The sequence below is a fragment of the Molossus molossus genome, unplaced genomic scaffold, assembly GCF_014108415.1.
Source record: "Molossus molossus isolate mMolMol1 unplaced genomic scaffold, mMolMol1.p scaffold_m16_p_12, whole genome shotgun sequence".
In the NCBI taxonomy this organism is placed as follows: domain Eukaryota; kingdom Metazoa; phylum Chordata; class Mammalia; order Chiroptera; family Molossidae; genus Molossus; species Molossus molossus.
Genome location: NW_023425347.1, coordinates 38,075,353 through 38,096,717, shown reverse-complemented (window position 1 = coordinate 38,096,717; position 21,365 = coordinate 38,075,353). Strand labels below are relative to the sequence as shown.

The 21,365-nt window shown below is 39.7% G+C and overlaps 1 protein-coding gene across 2 annotated transcripts; it reads right to left on the bottom strand.

Moving 5' to 3' along the window:
• Positions 1-5,910: 5,910 nt before the first annotated feature.
• Positions 5,911-16,343, bottom strand: CUNH1orf52 (chromosome unknown C1orf52 homolog). Of its 2 annotated transcripts, XR_004958996.1 has the most exons (4): positions 16,050-16,343; positions 15,213-15,411; positions 9,517-10,177; positions 5,911-6,097 (listed from the first exon to the last, which is right to left on the bottom strand). XR_004958996.1 is itself a non-coding variant. In XM_036257150.1 (3 exons), exons 1-3 carry the CDS (start codon positions 16,323-16,325, stop codon positions 10,104-10,106), a joined length of 549 nt encoding a protein of 182 aa, XP_036113043.1. In that variant the 5' UTR covers positions 16,326-16,343; the 3' UTR covers positions 6,984-10,103. The 2 variants fall into 2 exon arrangements, 1 of the variants encoding a protein (XP_036113043.1); XM_036257150.1 differs by lacking the exon at positions 5,911-6,097 and having other exon boundaries at positions 6,984-10,177.
• Between the last annotated feature and the right edge of the window lie 5,022 nt (positions 16,344-21,365).

The window sequence follows — 21,365 nt, the reverse complement described above, 5'->3', positions numbered from 1 at the left end:
TTGGCCGCCTCCTGCATGCCCCCCACTGGGGATCAGGCCCACAACCTGGGCATGTGCCCCGATGGGGAATCGAACTGGCAGCCTCTTGGTGCATGGGTCAATGCTCAACCACTGAGCCACACCGGCCGGGCAAGAGGCTTCTTTGTTAAATGACTCCTCAGATCCTTCTCATGTTCATTGTGAATTTCTAGGAATCCTGACTGTCAATGAAGCTCTTTTCTCAGAGCATCTGTAGTAGTTTCCTTGTGACACACTTCCTGAAACATTAATAGAGAAGCTTTAGGCAATTGGGTTGGATTTATACCTAGTTAAGGCCCAACCCTGAGAAATGATTTTAGTTTAGCTTTGTTTTTAAATAAAAATCCTTATGGTTTTCTTAAAACTTTTTTCTGAATATTCAGGAGGGTGGAGAGTAAGGATCTAAGTTAATCGAAGGTTATTAATAGGATTAACTGAGGTGCAAGATCAGAATCAGACTTGGTTAGCTTCCTTCAGGGCCAGTCCAGGGAAATAAGGACCTTGGTCAACAGCTCTGTACCAGTCCTCTTTCCCCTTGGCTGCTTTGCTCAGTCCCCATTGAAAAAAGGCTGGCAGGCTCTGGCAGGTGTGCTCAGTGGTTAGAGCGTCGGCCTGCGGACCAATGAGTCTCGGGTTCGATTCCGGTCAAGGGCACTTACCTTGATTGCAGTTCGTCCCAGGCCTTGGTTGAGGTAGTGCGAGAGGCAACCAGTCGATGTGTCTCTCTCACATGACGTTTCTGTCCCTCCCTCCCTCCCACTCTATCTGCAGATAAATAGAAAAATATCCTCTGGTGAGGATTTAAAAAAAAAAAAGGGCTGGCAGGAGAAGACTTGAAAAATCATTTGCTCGAAGATGCTAAGTGTTGGCCCATTTATTCGATTTCTTATTGAACAATTTCTAACTTTATTACTTTGTGCTGGGTCCCCGAGTTTGTCCCACAAGAAAAGTAAGGCCCTGCTGACTCCCCAACAGCCCCTAATCCAGTTAGTGAAATATATGCCCAGCAGGGAGGCAACAATGTTAAGAGATTAAGTGACAAGATGAGAGTTAGGGTAATGTTACTTCTCCCAGAGAGCTCCTCTCTTGGGAGTCTGCTTTTTAACCTTCTACTAAAGCTTTGCTGGGAGCTCTTGTGGAATTTCCCCAATTCCACAAGCCTGATAAGGAGGCATTTTCTTTCCTTTTTTTGGGAGAGTGTGTTCCCAGGCACCCTCCCGACTTAGTTGGCTAGCTCTGGGCGCCACCTGCCGTGGGGCAAGCCAGCTGCTGTGGGCGTCTGAACCGCAGGGCCTGTGAATGCAGCCGGTAGGGTATTTCTTTAGTAGCCTTTGGCTCCACCTAAGGTTTTTCTCTGTTAATTGCAATAATATGGTTAATAATGTAAAAATGGGAGTGGAAAAAGCCTCTACCTGATTATGTACCTTTTTTTTACCTCTCATTTTGTGTTTAGTTCATAGTAGCCACAAATTCCCTTTGCTCTGGGCAAAATAGCCAGACTGTCAATTTGAGCAGTGGTAAGTAGCTTTTTGGAATCGGAGTAGCTTTTGAGGACAGTCTAAAAAGAAACGTGGTTTTTTCAGAACAGCTAAAAGGAGGACATATTTTAGAAATGCCAAATTGCTGTTATAAAGGGCTGGCTTCTGGCAAGAGACTTCATATTTAGGGCTTCAAGGAAATATTAAAATTTTTTTGAAAGTACTTGTTTAAATGTGGTTTCAAGAAGTTAGGAGCAGTAAGTCAAGCACACTGGATGAACTTTACATACAACTCCGTCTTGCATTCTTACTCACAAAAGTAGTTTTAGAATCAAATACGACAACCAAATACTTAATTATAAAGATGTTCACCTTAGCCCTGGCCAGTTTGGCTCAGCGGTTGGAGTGTCTGGCTTGTGGACCAGAGAGTCCTGGGTTCAGTTCCTGCTAGGGGCACATACCAAAAAAAAAGAGATGTTCATCTTAGTGTTATTTATAGTGGTAAAAAATATGGAAATTATTTAAATATCCCGTAGATAAATGAAAATAAAATTTAGGTTTCTGAAGAACTCTTAATGGAATTGATAATGCTTATTGTTTAGAATGTATATATATGCATAGAAAAAACACTCTAAGAAATATTGTATATCAAAATGTTAACAGTGGATTTCACTGCTAATAGTGATTTGTATTTTTTTCCCTGAACTTCTACAGTGAGCATGTATCATTTTCATAATCAGAGAAAATTTTTTTTCTTTATTAATTTTAGGGAGAGAGGGAGGGAGAGGGAGAGAGAGATAGAAACACTGATGAGAGAGAACATCGATTGGCCGCCTCCTGCATGTCTCCCGTTGGGGGATTTGACCCACAACCTGGGCATGTGCCCTGACCGGGAATTGAACCAGCAACCTTTTGGTGCATGGGTCGATGCTCAACCACTGAGCCACACCAGCCGGGCAATCAGAGAAATTTTTAAATGAACATTACTATTATAAGAATTTATATCTAACATTCATATTATGAGAATTCATAGAAACAACGTGACTTAAATATAATGAATTGTTATTGTATTTTTGGTGTAAACATTATTCCTGTCCTTGAAAGGGCTAAATATATTTGTAGTAAAGAAAACATTTAAGTTTTTGTTTTCTGTGCTTCTGTGACATACAGATTTTTTTTTTGGCACTTCTATGAGGCAACTGAAAACCTGTTCTCGCCCTGGCCGGTTTGGCTCAGCGGTTAGTGTCCGCCTGCGGTCCAGACAGACTCGGGTTCGGTTCCTGCTAAGGGCGTGTATCTCGGTTGCAGTTTGTCCCTGGCCCTGGTTGGCCGTGTGGGTGGCAGCCACTTGATGTGTCCCTTTCACGTTGATGTTTCTCTCTCTCTCTCCCTCCCACTCTATCTGAACAAAAAATGGAAAAAAATGTCCTCAGGTGAGGATTAAAAAAAAAAAGAAAACCTGTTCTCCATCACTGTTTATCACATCTTCACAAACCCCTGCTGGAAAAATTAGCTGAAATTATAGTAATGCTAAGAAAATTTAATCTTCCCTTCAACTAACTCCTGGGCCTTAAAACAAAAAATCAACACTAGGCTGTGTGATCTGAAAAAACCTCCAAGGCAGAAGCCTGAATTAGGAACCCTGGTTCACCTGCCCAGCAAGATGACACAAGAGAGCCTCGATGCTGGTACAGTGGAAACAGAAGGGGAAAAAGGATGGAAAAACCTGGGCAGTTTATACTTAGATAGAGTGGCTAGATGGATTCAGCAACTTGTAAATAAATTAAAAACACACAGGGCCCTGGCCAAATGATCTAGAAAATACCACTTACTGTCTAAGGTTTTAAGTCAGCATCGCCGAGTTGGTGCCAGAGGCTACTACCTGGCAATCCTATTTCTTAAAAAAAAAAAAAAAAAAAAAGTATCAACACCTTTTTTCCACAGTTGAAGCACCAAGGCTGGGGGAGCCTCTTTCCTGAGTGGTAGTGAATTCCAGGGCTTCAGTTCAGAATTAAGTCACTTACCTCAGGGTTCCAGACAGTCTGGAATCCCAAGTAAGCCCTTCTCTAGGGTGGCAGCTTGGTGCAGAGAAAAAAAGCTTGAAAACTCAAAAGCACCCCTACGTTGTAAGGGCTTATCTTTCTTCCCCAACTATGGAACAGTCTAGAGAAATTAACCCTCTCATTTGTTAACCTCAATAACAGGCTTTAACAGACCTGTAGCCATGGATGGCTCAGGTAATTGCCCTAATTAGTTTGGTATGGAGGGAGGCAGGGGCAGGCGGTACTTGGCTCAAGTCGTTACGCCTAAATGAGAAGAAAAAAATTCAGGAGTGAATGCCTTACAGATTTGACATATGGATTCCAGATGTTATGGAAGATATTTTACTGTTAAGGTTTTTGGGCCACTTTTTGTAGTTAAGGAGAGGATTGGAGGGGAAGGCCTGAAGGTAGAACGTGGTAAAAAGAGGAGCGGGAGGTTCTGTTGACTGTTAAAAACTCCGGAGATGTGTGTGTATGTTCGTGTGTGTGTGTCCAAACTGCAGAAAAGCAAAATCTAGGAACAGGGTCTTAAAATCCTCCGGCATGTGAACCTCAGAAGAGAATTGTCTGAATGGATTTGCTTACAGCTTTGCTGGCAGGCAGGTCACCTCCTTAGTTGGAAGAGGTGGTTGTATTTCCTCGCAGTTTCAGGAATTCTAAATTTAAAATGTTAATGCAAACTAGCCAGTGTTCTTGGGAAAGTTGCTAGAATTTTGGTCCTATTTAAAAACAAAGACAGGTAATTATACCAGGAACAGAGCTGCACTTTTGCTTCAATGATATGCACCAAATCCTGTTTATTCTCCTTTTTCAGAAAATGGTAAACACAAGGACAGGAACAGTTCCACGCCCTGGGTACCAAAATATTACAGGCACACAGGAAATGACTTTTCAAATCAAGCCTGTAAACCTGTCATTTCATGGGCTTGTCTGTGAGCCTAGCAAAGAGAGGGAAAGATCAGAGAAGACATTCCGTTACGGGAAGGCTGTACCCAGGGACTTCTGGAGGATTTCCCATGCCCTGGTGCTAAACTCAAGCCATAATCTGAAATGTTAGAGAAAAGCCAATAAAATTTGAGGCAAAATATATGGCTCAGAGCTCTCACTTTGCTTTAAAAACCATTGAAAAGCTAAAAAATATTTTTAAAGGAACAGGGATATATTCTCAGCCCTATTGCTTTAAGGCTTTCGATCAAAACCACTCCACATATGTGATAATTAAGCTATGAAGTCATTGAAATATGCATTAATCCTCTTAAAACATTTACATATTGACTTTCCTTTTACATCAATCTAATGTATCTGAAAGATGTTTCTGGTGTATTCAACAAATTCTGCACCTTTGGTGAACTGGTCTTGGATTCACTACTTATCCAAATATTTGTATTCTGAGTACCTTCTACAGGTAAGACATTCTTTGAATGAAATAGACAGGAATTAATAAACCAACTCCTGGCTCATTCAGGCACTCCCTCCTCTCCTCCAGTGAGGAAGCCAAGGGGCCTGGAGCCAGCGTGCCTGCCCTTCCCAGCTCCAGCACCTTGAGCAAATCACTAAACTTCTCTGCACCCGTTTCCTCCCCTGAAAAGTAGGGCTAGTCACAGCACATACCGCATTGAATTAAATGAGTTAATACATGTACAGCACCAAGAACACGCCTGGCAAGTACTCAGTAAATGTTGGCTATTCGTTTAGTACTGAGAATGGGGGAAAGCAATGCACAGGTCCATTCAGAGATTAACAGAACAAGGTATACAAAGAAGGGAATGCTTGAACTGCTTCTTGGAGGATAAGAGGGAGGCTCGATAAATACACAGGTGAAGGCGAGGCCAAGCCAACTGTACAAGAGAAGGCACAGAACTATGAAACTAATAGCGTATCTGAGGAATTGTAAACGACTCACCAGAGCGGGATTGAGGTGTGTGAGAATGAGAGAAACTTCAGGGTTTACTGACTAAAACCTATGTGACCGGAAGTGAGGCAGAGGGCAAAATTCTGGTTTGATGGTGATGCTATGAAGCAGAAATGAAATAAGGGAGGCGATAAGGGTTTTGACACAATGTACTTGGTTTTGGGCAGCTGGTACATGAGGGTACCTGAGACCCGAGGAATATGCAAATCTGGGGCTGAAAGTTGGCTGGAATCAAGAACCAGGGAAGAGAATGAGAAGGGAACAACATAAGCTTCGTTGGCGTCCAAAGACAGCTGCCAGATAAGAGGGATCTATGTGAACCAGGATAGCATGGGGCCCTGGAAGAAACCGAAGGAGTAAGAAGAGTTGAAGAGTTCACATCAATTGGGATATTTTTGACAGAAAATGACAGAAAACTTAACTCAAACTGGTTTAAAATTTTAAGATTTATTGACCCATATAAGAAAACACAAAGCTCTGCTGGATCACCCCTAAGCCTGGGGTGAGGAATTCAGCTTACCGTAACATTTAGCAGTTATACTGAGTGCCCACTATGTGCCAGGCATTGCTCTTGTCAATAAACAAAACAGGGTAAAAATCCCATCTCAGGAACATACATACAAACGCTTCTGGTGCCTTTTTTCCTCCTGCATTAAAATACAGACACAATGCTTCAAATTGGGAAAACTATCTAAGTGGAAGGAGATCAAGAGAGAAAGTTTTACAATTTAAGAAAGTCCAAAACATTTCCTGGAAATTTAACATCTTTTTGTAGGACCGCCTGGCACTTTGGTATGATAATGGAAGGGTAAAGCAGAGGATCGTTCTGTGTGAATACAAAACTCTAAAACCCAAAATACCACCAATGATACATTTTTTATTTTTTAAAAATGTTTTTATTGCCTGGCCGGTGTGGCTCAGTGGTTGAGCATTGACCCATGCACCAAAAGGTCACTGGTTCGATTCCTAGTCAAGTCACATGCCCAGGTTGTGGGCTTGATCCTTAGTAGGGGATATGCAAGAGGCAGCCAATCAATGTTCTCTCTCATTAATGTTTCTATTTCTCTTTCCCTCTTCCTTCCTCTCTCTTTAATATCAATAAAGAAAAAATTAAAAAATTAAATGTTTTTATTGATTTTTTAGAGAGGGGGAGAGATAGAAACATTAATGTGAGAAAGAAACATCGATCGGCTACCTCCTAATCACCTGCTACTGAGGATCAAGCCTGCAACCCCAGCACATGCCCTGACCTGGAATTGAACCAGGACCTCTCAGTCCATGGGACGGTGCTCAATCCACTGAGTCACGTGGGCTGGGCCAATGATACATTTTAAAGTCTAGTTACAGATTTAAATTCACCAGTTTTTTTTTTTTCCCTCACCCGAGGATATTTTTCCATTTTTTTTTTTGTACAGATAAGAGTGGGAGGGAGAGAGAGGAAGGGAGAGAGAGAAACATCGACGTGAAGGGACACATCGAGTGGCTGCCACCTGCACGACCAACCAGGGCCGGGGACAAACTGCAACCGAAGTACGTGCCCTTAGCGGGAACCGAACCCGGGTCTCTCCGGACCGCAGGCTGACGCTCTAACCGCTGAGCCAAACTGGCCAGGGCTAAATTCCCCAGTTTTGATGTATCAAATTGAATTGCTAAGTTCATTCAGATAACTGTAAAAATAATCACATTTTGCAAATATCTTTGGGAGGGCTTTGTATCTAACTTAATCATGTGGCACCATGTTTATATATAGTTCATATCCAAACCCGTGTTAGCCCATATTTTAATTATCCATTCTCTCATGCGGAAATGATAAAACCAACCTCATTCGGTTTTTGAAAATTAAAATACTATGTGATTGAACTCGGTGAACTCAAAAGCACTACACAGCAATAAGAATTAGGATAAGAAAGTTGCAAGTTTGCAAATAAGTTGATATTAGTATTTTAATGGCTAAAAAGTAGAGTCAATTTTTTCAGTAACGCTCTTTGATTCCAATTAGAGTGTTTTCTACAAAACTCCATAAAGCTATTTACACCTTAAATTTTAAAATATGGCCCACACATACTTAAGTTCTTTTCACAAATTTTATCCTTGTACAAAAAAAAAGTACTTAATGCCTGACATAACTTCCTTATCTTGAAGATGAAGAAACAATCAGAAATACCAAGTGATTTGATTCTCAATAATGAAACAATTTGGGTAGTGGTCTTTCCTTATCTACATGGATTTCTCTAAGGTCTTTCACTGGATTTTTTCTAGCTAAACCAAACAGCTCCCTACCTCAGTACCCACATGGACACCAAACAAGTATCTTCCCAAGACACCTCTGAAGGGGAAAAGAACCCATTCTCTACTGTGGTGACAGATATAAAGTGCCACGAAAGTCCACTTTCCAACCAGGGATACTTCTGTGGAAGGTGAAGCAATTCATTAGCAAGCTCATTTCCCCTTCCATTAATTGGCCATAGTTTGAAAAGAAACCCAAGATACAAATGGCTGAAACTGCTCCAAAATATTCAGCCTCCTTCCTTAAACCCTCTCTTCCCCCTCCCAAATGAAACTACTTTGACCAATATATCTTAGGTGCACAACTCCCAGCAGTTGCTTAATAATCTCACAAGAGTAGCCACAACCTGCCCTGTCTAAAATATCAAAATATACAATCCCTCAAAAAAAAAAAAGGAGTGTTTCCCCTCCATTCTGTTTTCTAGAAAGCAAGCTGAAAGCACCCCTGGGACTGGAGCAGAGCTTTTGTTCTGTCTTAAACTAATGGGTGTAATGGGAGTTGAACAAAAGAGATTAAAAAGACTTTCACAGAGTGGCTTCCTGGGCTTTTTACTTGTGGGGTTATGGTTTGCTTTCATGCTAACTTCTTAATCTTGTGATATTTCAGTAACTTCTGAGCTATCTGCTCCACCAATACTACACATTTTGCCTCATAATTATACTTCTACTTAATTTATCTTGGTGTCACACTGGGGTCATGCTTTACCAGCTGATGCCACCCCCTAGTATATAATTCTATAGCTCTCCAAATTATTCACCGAGACTTCAACCTTAAACAAGTTTCTTGCTTTGTCAATTACTCCAATTTTGGGATTCATTCATTTGTAAACCTAGAGAATAAGCAGCTGTAGAATTGGTTTTTGTAAGTTGGAGACCATCATACTGTTATGTTCCTTCCTTAGTCCATAAAACACCAAGACTGGCATACTTTTAATGACTTACAAATTTTAATCTACTTGATCATGTTCCCAACTAAACAAATTCTGTAATTTTTCAAATGTTGGCTTCCAATATGGAGGTAAACAACTGGACTGGGGATTTTTTAAAACCCAAGAACTAATGTCGTTTCTTATACATTGAATGCACAAAGTCTTGTAATTAACATTGTCTTTCAAAGGCATAAGAATCCTGGAAAGACTGATGCAGTATATTTCTCCTTTTTATTGTTCAAAATGTTACAAATTAATAGTACTGCATTTTGGATTGTAGAAGTCAAATCAAAGATTATCTTCCTGACTACAACCTTGTTGATTTTCTTGATTATTACTATATGCGAAGCATTAAAATAGAAGCTGGATAGAGAAAACACGTAGAAGTGGGGTTGGCAGATAAAGTACAAGATTCCCAGTTAAATTTGATTTTCAGAAAAACTAAGTTTTAGTATAAATAGATCTTAAATATTACATACACTAAAACATTATTTGTTGTTTATCTAAAATTCAAACTTAACTGAGTGTCCTGTATTTTTATTTGAGGCATCTGGCAACTTTGTAGAAGATCCTTATCTTCAGCAAACTTGCTATTTAACAGGGAAATCAATGAATTTTCATAATATAAGGCATATATGATAAGTGCAGTAATACAATTAAGTGAGGAGAGGATCTCTACTGACTAGCACAGAAGAGTACCTGGAAAAGATGCCAATTGCAGTTCCTAAATTTTGATTGGTGGATTGATGGTGGTGTGATGGTATTAGAGTTCAAGTGTCTTGAGTTAAATCCCAAATTCACAGCTCACTAGCTGTTAATCACTCTTTATTATAAAATGAGGTTACTAATACCTGCTTTACTAGGCTGTTGGAGGATCACAGGTAATGTCTGCACAAAGCACCTGGAACATAGGAGGCACTCCCTAAATGGCAATACCTACTATTAAGATCACATGGCAAAGAGTATCTGTCACAGATATTTAAATGTTAATGTTATGCAGTAATGGTAACATTGAATAAGTAATTTTATTTCCATGATCTATTTACACTGTACAAACTGTTGAAAAGCACCCTACAAGTTCACAGTACATTACAATATATTTACTTTAAAAATATATTCCTTTATAAAAGGTTCATAGAACACTGGCATGTCAACATGTGACAGAAATCTCAAAACATGTCACCAATTCTGTGATAGCAAGAATGCTTCCAAGTGTTGTCAACCTCACAATCACAAGTCACCATTTGAATTTTAAATACATATAAGTTTTAAATAAAAAGTGAATTCTACAGTGGAAAGTTCCTGCAGCAATACTTATTAGGTAATTAACATGTACTTTCATGGAGATAATATTTCATAATAATTTACAGTATCAACTTATCTGCCAAAGAAACCATTTCAGTAAGTTTTCCAGTCCAAAATTGTCATTTTTTGTTTTCTACTTTTTCTTCTTTGTTGGTTCTCCTGGTTCTACTTTGCGTTTTTTAGAAGTATGCTCATCTTTTTCATCGTCTTTAAACAGAAAAGAAAATTTCAATCAGTAATTTTTAAAAAGCATTACAATTTCATTGACTTTATAACAATATCATCCTCCTGAACTAATGTTTCTTTCAAAGTTTCCCAAAACCAAATATTGACTTTTAGAACTGATTTTAAAATGCAAGTAAAAAAGGAATTTTTTCAATTGTGTTATACAAAATTCACCTTTTAGTGCTATATTTAAGGTAGCTTAAAATAAGACAATCAAATTTGTTCTGAAAAAGCTATTCCCATGTATTCTACAGCATACATATTGTGTACATGTTACTTACAATTTGTACAAATGGAACACACTTTTTATTTTACAAAAACAAATAAATAAATTTAATCATAACGTTACTTACGTGGCTATCAGCTATTCTTTCCATTCCAATCTGTTTTCTCTCCCCAAGAAATACCCTCCTTATCTTATGCCCGAACCCGACATTTTGCATTAAAAAATAATCACAGGTAGATGCTTCACTGAAACTGTATTTTCAATTATGTCCTATGTAGTTCTACTCCCCCTAACCTCACACTCCCATTCCCTGGAGGGTGAGGATATTCCAATGGTAATAGAAAAACAGACATCTTCTATCCTTCATATTGTGAAGAATTTTGAAGAGGGAATATGGAGAAGAACCTTACATTAAAACTATGTCCTTTATAACTTTTTAAAAATGTTATTAATGTCTGGAACCACAGAAAAATTCCAATTAATATAAATGTTAAAAATGAAAAAGTGGACCCCTTTATTCAACTTAAAATACCCAATTGCATGTTTCAATAAAACAGGGTAGCTTTTCCATTTCCTTGAACAACTATGTGGCTTTATTTCAAGAACACTACACAGATGGAAAAAATAACATGTAGAAGATATGATTTATAAAACACAAATTTATTTTAAGCACATTACTAAATTCATAGTACTTTTTCTCAATCAACATACTCATACAGTTCAACAACTTTCATATAGTGGTCTATAAACTATTTTAATATTGAAAGGATCCTTTATATTAAAAAATTGGGGAAGCCACTGATATCAGATCATAAACTATGGAGGAAATATATTTAAAACCTTAAGTCTTCAATTTCCTTCTGCTACCTGTACCATACTCAGAATAATCTCCTTTGTTGATATAGACAATAATTAGTATCAAGAGCAGGTGATTCATCTTCCTTTATCCTCAAACACAGCATGGAGATGTTATTCATACATTTCATAAAGCACTATGGATTTATGTAGACAGTAAGATAAAAGACAATTCAGATCAACAAATCATCACAGGAATTTTACAAACTAAAGTTTTAATCAGTAGTTTATTGTGTATACACAAAAATCCTTGCTCTAAAAACTAACTAATATTACATACAGCTCAAATAAACCAAATCTTTAAAAAAAAAAAAAAAAGTTTGTATTGATCTTTGAGAGAGAGGAAGAGAGAGAGATAGAAACATCGATATGAGAGAAAAACATCGACTGGCTGCCTGCTGCACACCCCCTCCTACTGAGGTTTGAGCCTGAAACCGGGACATGTGCCCTGACCAGGAATAGAACCAGGACCTCTCAGTTCATGGGAAGATGCTCAATTCACTGAGCCACACAAGCCAGGCCAAACCTTTGTTTTTTAATTGGAGTTTAACTGTCATCATGCTTAACTTTAGATAGTTTTCAGTACTAATATAAAAATGAAAATTACTTTCTAACTACTAGAAAATCTACTGTTAACATATATTAAAAATGATCTTAAGACATTTGTGCTTTTAATCCACCACTTGTTACAAGTACATTTACAGAATAACAACAAAAACACATATTACTGAGGCTGGAAAAATAAGTTCCTATTTGAACAGAAGAGCTAATGCCATCTAGTGACAAAACAAGGCATTGCCTTAAAAACCAGAGCAGGAAAAAACTCCAAAACCCACCCTGGTGGGTTTTGCTCAGCGGTTAGAGTGCAGGGCTGTGGACCAGAGTGCCAGGTTCAGTTCTTGCTAAGGGCATGTACCTCGGTTGCAGTTTGTCCCTGGCCCCAGCTGGGGTCGTGTGGGTGGCTTCGATGTTTCTCTCCTCACCCCCTCCCCCCTCCCGCTCAATCTGAAGATAAATGTAAAAATGTCCTCGGGTGAGGATTAAAAACAAAACAAAACAAAATAAAAATCTCCAAAACCCTGAAGTGTTTGTTCATCAACTTGACTACTCTGTGCCATATGCTCCAGATACACCAGTATGAAAACTAATTTTCTATTATGGAATTCATGTCACTCGAGGTAAGTAAGTTTCAATTATTAGTACAAACTAATTTTCTAAATTAAAAAAGAAAGCATTAGCTACTTGAGCTAAGCTTTCATGATTAATTAATGTTAATAAAGCTACAATTATTACCTAAGCCTCACTGATCTACATTTTACAACCACTAAACAACAGATGCAAATAAGTAGCAAGACTCAATAACCAGTTTTGAATCTTTCCCAGATCCTCTTTAAAAATATCTGGAAGAAGTTAACTGGCAAAAAAGAGCAAAAGGGCAGAAAATGAGAAGAAAAAGTAAATACAGTAATTTGATAATCTAAAAACTTAATTTAAGAGTGTGAAGTTCTTAGTACAAGGTATTTTATGAATTAAAAAAATAGAGGTAACAACGTCAGGTAAACTTATTTTACGACTGTGAAATAGAAAAAAAAATTCAAAAAAGGAAGGTATTATAAAAAGAAGATAGATTTCAGGATTATCTTTAAATCTTGTGATCCAGCTTTAAAACTGGTTGAGTGTGTCCGGCCAGTGTGGCTCAGTGGTGGAGTGTCGACCCATGCACCAAGAGGTTACCAGTTCGATTCTGGGTCAGGGCACATGCCCAGGTTGTGGGCCAAATTCCCCAGTGGGGGGCATGCAGGAGGCAGCTAATCAATGTTCTCTCTCATCGATGTTTCTACCTCTCTCTCCTTCTCCCTTCCTCTCTCTCTAAAATCAATAAACAAACAAAAACAAAAAACTGGTTGAGTGTTGTGGGGTCCTTTTGTTTTTTGATACTGCTAACATTCACTTTCTGATAGAGGACCGTCACAGAATTAAAATGTCAGAAATTATGGCAATGGCAGTACTGTTTCCACATATTTGGAATTCCTTCTATCTGAACTCAATAGGCAAGATGGAAAAAAATCTAATTCTTTCCACTTGTTTGTCCTGAATATATAATCCTGTCCTTTCCATAAAGGAACAAAGGAGAGCACCTGCCTATGGTACCTCAGTTAGAATATCAACTCTAGTGGCCTTAATGCCATTCATCCTACAGAGTATTTCTTAAGCACTCTAGCTTGAAAAACATCAAGAAGCTAAATTCCAGCTTAATAATGCATATTATTTCCATTTAAAGACCTGAATTTGTAGAAGTACCTACCTTAGAGCTTGCCATTTTCTAGTTCTGTGACCTTGGACAAGGCACACAAGCTCTCATTTCCACATTCCCCTATATTTTCACAAGGGTTGTAAAGATCAGAGCATTTATGCAAAAGTGTTATTAATGATATAAAATACTATATAAGAGGTATTTTAAATGCCCCCTTCATTTTGCATCTCCAAAAAGATGCCATTTACTGAAGATGTGCCTTAGTGACTGCTAATACACAATGAAAAATCAGTGGAAGAAATAAAAAAGCCATGTAGAATCGAAACTGAAATAAGAACTACTAGTTAGTTACCCTTTCTCTTAAACAAAACTCTGCATGGTTGTAAAAGGAGCTAAGTAGATAGCCCTTGTGTTATGGGAGAAAGATCAGAAATCTGTTTAACAAAAATGGCACAGTTTCATTAGAATAATAGTCCAGCCTTGGCCGGTGTGGCTCAGTTGAGGAATTCTGGGCTGGACCCCTGGGTAGGGGGCATGCAGGAGGCAGCCTAATTGATGTTCTACTCTCATATCAATGTTACTCTCTCTCAAAATCAATTTTAAAAAACTCTTTAAAAAAAGATAGTTCAAAATATTTAGTCCAGTTCAACAACGGTCACTGAATAGTTACAAATGTCTACTACAAACTGTGATACAAACATAAGTAAGACCTGAACTCTGCTGTTTAAGGAACTCCTTTTCATAAAAGAGACAGACTGTGAATAACTAATAAACATAAAAGGTAGTAAATGCAATCAACAGCATTAGAACACACAGGTACAGAGGAGCAAATAATTAGAGGGAGGTGATATCTGAGATTTTCTTCTTCGAGTTGGATTTTGAAGGGTAAATGAGTTTACCACCCAAAGAGGAGATCAGGTGCAACATATATCGAAAGGCATGGAACTGCAATAGCATGGTCTATTCAGTTTTGAATTTTAAGATCTTAAAGTGCTAGAAAGGGGGCCATGTGAAATGAGTGAAGAGAAAGGCAGAGCCTATCATAGAAGGCTTTGACTCTATGCTGTTGGTGAAGAGTATGAAGCAAATGAGTTACACAATCAGGTATGATTTTTAGAAAGTGAACATTAGCTGCAGTGTGACGGATGCAAGTGGGGAGTAAAAGTGTGGCAGCAGATTACTATGATTACTTATATCCAAGAAAGAGATGAAATTATGACATGAACAAAGGCAAGGCAACTAAGTCATTATCTTCCTATTACTATTTGTAATTACTACATAGTAATACTCAGTTAAATCCATTTTGTCACACTAATTTTGGCTCTAAAGCTTTACTATAAAATGAAGCCTTCACAGCTGCAATCACAAGAAAGAATCCAAGGATTAACTCCTACTGTTCTAATAATAAGGCACCATATGTCAAATATACTAATGCTTGAGATACCAGAGATTTCACTTTAAAGCCTGAATAATTTATGATCTTTCTCTAACGTAGAGTAAATACTACTGGTTGCGATATCAGAGCTTCGAAGCTGAGTGTATACTATGTTTTTCAAAAACACAGTAAATAGTATTCAAAGACCATCGTAATCAATATTTAGATTTCACTCATTAACTATCTGGATCGTCTTAAACTCATCACAGGGGCCAAAAGGTATTGCCACCAGTCTGACTCTCCTTACCTGATTCCACTGTCTCCTCCCCTTCCGGCAGGAGCCTAGCTTTCTTAACGTTCTGGGGGGCATCATCACCATTGTCCTCATATATGTTAGACCATTTTATTGCCATATCCAGCTCTGGAGGGGGAGGTTTCTTCTCAGTAGTGTAGGTGTCCGGAGGTGGCACATAGTTTGACTTCCAGATTTTGAATTCCTTTGGAGGCTGTTAAGCAAACACATCAAGAAGCGTTGTGACGAACCGAGGTTCCATAATCGGTATGGGCACATGCACCTCCCTGCAGTTCGATTATTGTTCAGGCTGACTTTTTTTTTAAGTTTAAAGATACATTTTTTTTTTTCCATCAAAATCACAATACTGTTAAGTGAAAAGCCAAAGGGTTCCCTATACGAATAAAGCTAATAACTTTTAATTACCAAAGAAGAATCCAGTCTCAGAGATACTACGCCAAGGCTGACCCCTTCAGGAGGCTGCAGCAGACACTGTCTTGGAGGCAGCACCGCAGGCACTTCGGCGTCAAAGGGAAGGGGTCTCGGGGAGAAGCTGCAGCGAGGGGGCGGGGGGAGTCACCACCGTTAGTCCTGGCCACGCAGGTCGGGGCCCCGAGCGCGGAGGTTTGGGTCTCCTCACAAATGGGCGGGGGCTGCGGGTCCGATCTGACACCCACCAGGCTGGGGGAGGGGGCCCGGGCTCCCCAGGGCTGGAGGTGGGAGGGGGTGGTGCGGCATCCCGCAGGGGGTGACTGCGTGTGGGGGAACGGACTTCCGGTCCCCAGGAGACGGCTCAGGAGGAAGGGGGCGGAGGCCGGGGCCAAGTTCGAGAATCGGGGTCGGGGACCTCACCTCCTCAGGCGCCTTGACGACGTGCCTTTCCCAGTCTATCTGCTTGTTGAGCGGATTGTAGAGAAAGGCCGGACGAGTCACGCTCCGGAACAGCTCGTCGGGTCCCGGCAGCCGCTTCTCCGTCTTGTTCCCACCGCCGCCCGCCGACTTCGCCGGATCTGCAGCCCTGCGCCTTGTCTCCTCCGGCTCGCTGTTATCCTCCTCGTCCGAGGAGCCTGAGCTGCTGCTCCCATAAGCTGCGAAATAGCTCAGGGGGTCCTTTTCCTCGGCTGCCATGACGGCGACGCGCGACGACCGAGGGCTCCACCGGAAGCCGGAAACTGGTTTAGGTCCCGCCCCGCAGCTGGCTCCGCCCCAGGTCTCGCAGATCATCTCGGGGGCTGCGCCCCCTGGCGGCTGTGCCGCGCGACTGCTCTCCGGCTGAATGAGGTTGAAGAGGCTGGGAATATTTCCAAGCAGGGGCTTTTGCTCCCTCCTGCCTGAGGCGCACTGAGAAGAGACAGGTCCTCCGTCAGTGGTCCCAACCAAACTTTCAGCATTCAGTAAGAATGTATTAAGGGCACAAAAGAGCCAAGAATTGTGTCATTTCACTGCCACCTCACTTAAGCCCTTGGCCAGAGAAAACCAGTATTTCTTCCTGATCCTGCTGCATCTCCTCATCGGAACAGAAAAAAATCCCTCGTGTGCTTCCCTCAGTCGTCATGGAAGGCCTGTATGGGTGGTGGACTCATCAAGTCACAAATGGAGTCCTTTCCTGGTTGACCTCATTCCAGCACACTCTGAACAGCCTCTCTGATGAAACTCCACCTGGATTGCATCCCATCACTGCTGGGGCCTCCAAACTCTCTAGTTTCTCATCCTCGGCCTCCTTGCATGCCTGCTTTGCTCTGTATGGCCCTTACACGTTGTTTCCCAACATATTATAGCATCTTTCAGCAATACTAACATTTTTCTACAGGGTGTTAGAAAGTTCCAAATCAGCCTATCCCTTTTTATGGCATTAACTGTCTAATGCTAGTGACTCCCAAATCTGTTGAAATTGTCCCAGATTTGGCCTGTGGGAGCCCCTTCAAGATGGCTTTGGTGCCCTTTGGACATGCCCCACCATTCTTTGAACACTTGTCTGCTTTCTGGCACAAGATATTCTAGGCTTATTTTATACTTTGCCCTGGAATTAGACATTTGCCAACGAGCTCTGATTCTTTTTAATGGAGACTATTTAGAAGCCATGCTTAGTGTGTTCTCTGCTAATGAGGTGTTAATGTTCCAGGTTCTCTCAGTAGACAGAGTTGGAGAGTGTATTTATTTTTATATCTATCAAAAACCTGGAGTTCACACTGACACTCTAATTTTAATCCAATACTACTTTTTGTAGTAGGGTTACTTTTTGTTTTCTCTTTCCATATTTGTAACTCCATTTTCCAACATTGAGAAATCTGGCTCCCATTAGCCTACATATGTTTTTATTTGATCAACCCCCCAGTATGCAGCCAATCTTCCATCATCGCTGCTGGCCCTTCCCTCACATGAATGCCCTGCTTACCCTACTGTTGGATCTGACATACTGCACCAGACAGCGCTTCTACAGATGCCTTCCTCACCCTGCTCAGGAGGAAGGGAAAGAACAGTTGATCTCTCTGCTTCCATCCTGTCCTCCTCCAATCCATTATCCATAAAGCAGCCACACTGAACTTTGAAGACGCAAATTACATCATATCACTGCTTGTTTAATCCTCTCCAATTGTTTCCCACCTTAGAAGAAAGTCCAAACTGCGGAGAATTGTCTGTAAAGCCCCTCTATATTTGATCCTTGCTATTTGTGAGGTTAACCTCATTTCAATCCAGGCTCTTAGGTTCCCCACAGTCACCCCTCACACTTATGTTCCAGGCCTATGTGGTCCTCAGTAACTCATTCCTACCTCAGGGCTTTTGCCCTGGATGTTACTTCTGCCTGAACTGTCCCCCCAAGAACTTCATGTGACCGACTCTTTCCTTCTTATTTACGTCTAAACTCACATGTTACCTGCTCTGACAGGACTCCCTTCATAATGCTATCAATAGTCTTTCAAGTTACTTTTTAGCTCATACATGCACAATTTTGTATCCATGGCAACTAGAATGATGTGGCTTTCCTTGTTTATTTTCTATCTCCCCCAAAATGTGAGTTCTACAAGAACATTATGTGTATTGTTGTATCTCCAGCACATAGAATAATAGGTATTCAACAATTATTGAATTAATGAGTTAAAAAATATATAATTTCTAGTTACCTTCCTGCCATTTAACAAATGCTAATAAGAAAGCAAGGAGTTGTAAAAAGAATATTCAAGAATATTCTGAATTTTAATCCTAAAGATCTATGTGATTTTGAGTCACTTTATCCTGTTTGTTTCTCATCTGTTAAAAACAAAAAGAGGTCTGAAAATAAAACCTACCTTGAAGAGTTGTTATTAGAAAAAGATCACACATGTGGAAACAGTAAGCACAGTTATTTGGCACCCAATACTACTATAGTTTCCAAATATTATTGCCCATTGGAATCACCTGGAGATCTTTACAGACTTCCGATGCCTGGATTTCACACCCAAACATCCAGATTTAATTGGTATGGGGTACAGCCTGGGCATCGGGATCTTTAAAAGCCCTCCTAAAATGGGTGCTTCTAAAATGGCCAGCAAAATTTAGGAACCACTGCAATAAAGAACAAATTTCATAGTATGGCAAATTCACAGTAAGGATTATAGGAGGAGCACTCAAGTTTTGTATATTTTTTGTGCTTAAATTCAGCTATCCTTTCAGAAATCCCTCCTAAGATTACATTTAACAACTACGGATCGATTTGCTTCTTGGTTTGCTTTTTTTTCAGAGTGAACAGTGTACATATTTACCCAGTGACACAAGATAAGGCCATAGCCTAAAACTTCCTGCTCCCTTTTATACTGCTCAGGTAAAAAGACAGTAGCTATAAGACCTGACTTCTAACCAAAGAAGTAAGGGACCTGTTCACAAAAAACTACAGGGCATTGAAAAAAGAAATAGAGGAAAATATAAAAAACTGGAATCATATACCTTGTTCATGGATAGGAAGAATTAACATCGTTAAAACATCCATACTAACCAAAAGCAATTTATAGATTCAATGCAATCCCCATTAACATACCAACTACATATTTCACAAAACTAGAATAAATACTCCAAAAGTTTATATGGAACCAAAAAAGACCCTGAATATCCACAGCAATCTTGAAAAAGAATAAAGTAGGATGGATCACAATACCAGATATCAGGTTATTATAGTACAAAGCCACTGTTATCAAAACGGCCTGGTACTGGCACAAGAACAGGCATATAGATCAATAGAATAGATCAGAGAACCCAGAAATTGACCCGATACCTTACACTCAATATTTGACAAAGGTGGCAAGAGCATACAATGGAGTAAAGATGGCCTCTTTAATAAGTGGTGCTGGAAAATTGGACAGCTACATGCAAAAAAATAAATAAATAAAAATAAAACTAGACCACCAACTTACACCAAACACAAGAATAAACTCAAAATGGATAGAAGAATTAAAAATGTGACACGTGAATCCATAAAAATCCTAGAAGAAAAAATAGGCAACAAAACTTCAGATATCACACGCAGAATTTTCACTGATAAAATGCCTAAGGCAAGAGAAACAAACAAACAAAAATGAACACATGGGGCTACATCAAACTAAAAAGCTTCTGCACAGCAAAAGAAACAACCATCAAAGTGGAAAGGGAACTCACTATATGGGAGAGTATAACTGCCAACGATACGTCAGATAAGGGGTTAATTTCCAAAATACATAGAGTACTCATACAACTCAACAAAAGGAAGACAAATAACCCAGTTGAAAAATGGGCAGAGGACCTAAAAGAGAAACCTCTCCAAACAGGACATACAAATGGCCAAGAGACATATGAAAAAATGCTCAATGTTACTAATCATCAGAGAGATGCAAATTAAAACAACTATGAAGTATCACCTCACACCTGTCAGAATGGCTGCCATCAACAATTCATCAAACAAGTGCTGGCAAGGGTGTGGAGAAAAGGGGACTCTTGTACACTGCTGGTGGGAATGCAGACTGGTGCAGCCACTATGGAAAACAATGTGGTGTTTCCTCAAAAAATTAAAAATTGATCTGCCATTTGACCCAATGATCCCACTTCTAGGACTATATCCTAAGAAACCTGAAACTCCAATCAGAAAGGATATATGTATCCCTATGTTCATAGCAGCACTATTTATAATCACTAAGACCTAGAAACAGCCCAAGTGTCCATCAGTATATGAGTAGATAAAAAAACTATGGTACATATACAAAATGGAATACTAGGCAGCTATAAGAAAGAAAGATCCCTTATCCATTGAGACTACAATGGAGGGACCTGAAGAGTATTATCCTAAGTGAAACAAGCCAACCAGAGAAAGACAAGTTTCACATAATCTCACTTATTTGTGGAATATAATGAACAAAACAAACTGATGAACAAAATAGACCCAGAGACACAGAAGTAGGGTACAGACTGACAAACCTCAGAAGAGGGGATAGGGGGTTGGGGGGTGGGGAGATAAACCACAGAACTTATATGCATGTATGCTTAACCATGGACATAGACAACAATGCTGGGGATTGGGTGGGAGGAAGGTGTCAAAAGGGGAAAAAGGAGAAACATCTGTAACAAAAATAAAATTAAAAAAATGACTTTACAGTATTCAGAAAACCCAAAAGCCTAAATTTGTTGAAATCTTGATTTTATTATCTATATAGTTATTCAACAGTCTAAAAGGAAACTCAGTGTATAAACTATAAATATAGGTGGTATAGCATATCTCAACTGTGGTCTTTGATTCTGAGTAAATCCTATTTAAATTGTGAAAAGTACCTGGGGCATGTCACCCTGGCTGGTTTGGCTTAGCAGTTAGTGCGTTGGCCCATGGACCAAGGGGTTGTGGGTTCGAATCCCAGTTGGGGGCACGTACGTGGGTTGCAGGTTCAATCCCTGGCCCTAGTTGGGGTTGTGTGGGAGGCAGCTGATTGGTGTGTCTCTTACATCAATTTCTCTCTCTCCCTCCCTCCCTTCCATTCTATCTAAAAATCAATGGAAAAATATCCTCTGTGAGGATTAATAACAAACAAACAAAAAATTACCTGCATATCAAATTTTAATCAATAAAATGAAAAGCCTATTTCTGCTTCTAAAATAGATTTTAATGTCATTCCACTATTTTTTTATGCTACACTGGACGTGAAACATGTTTCTCCATAATCCTTAGAAAATGTT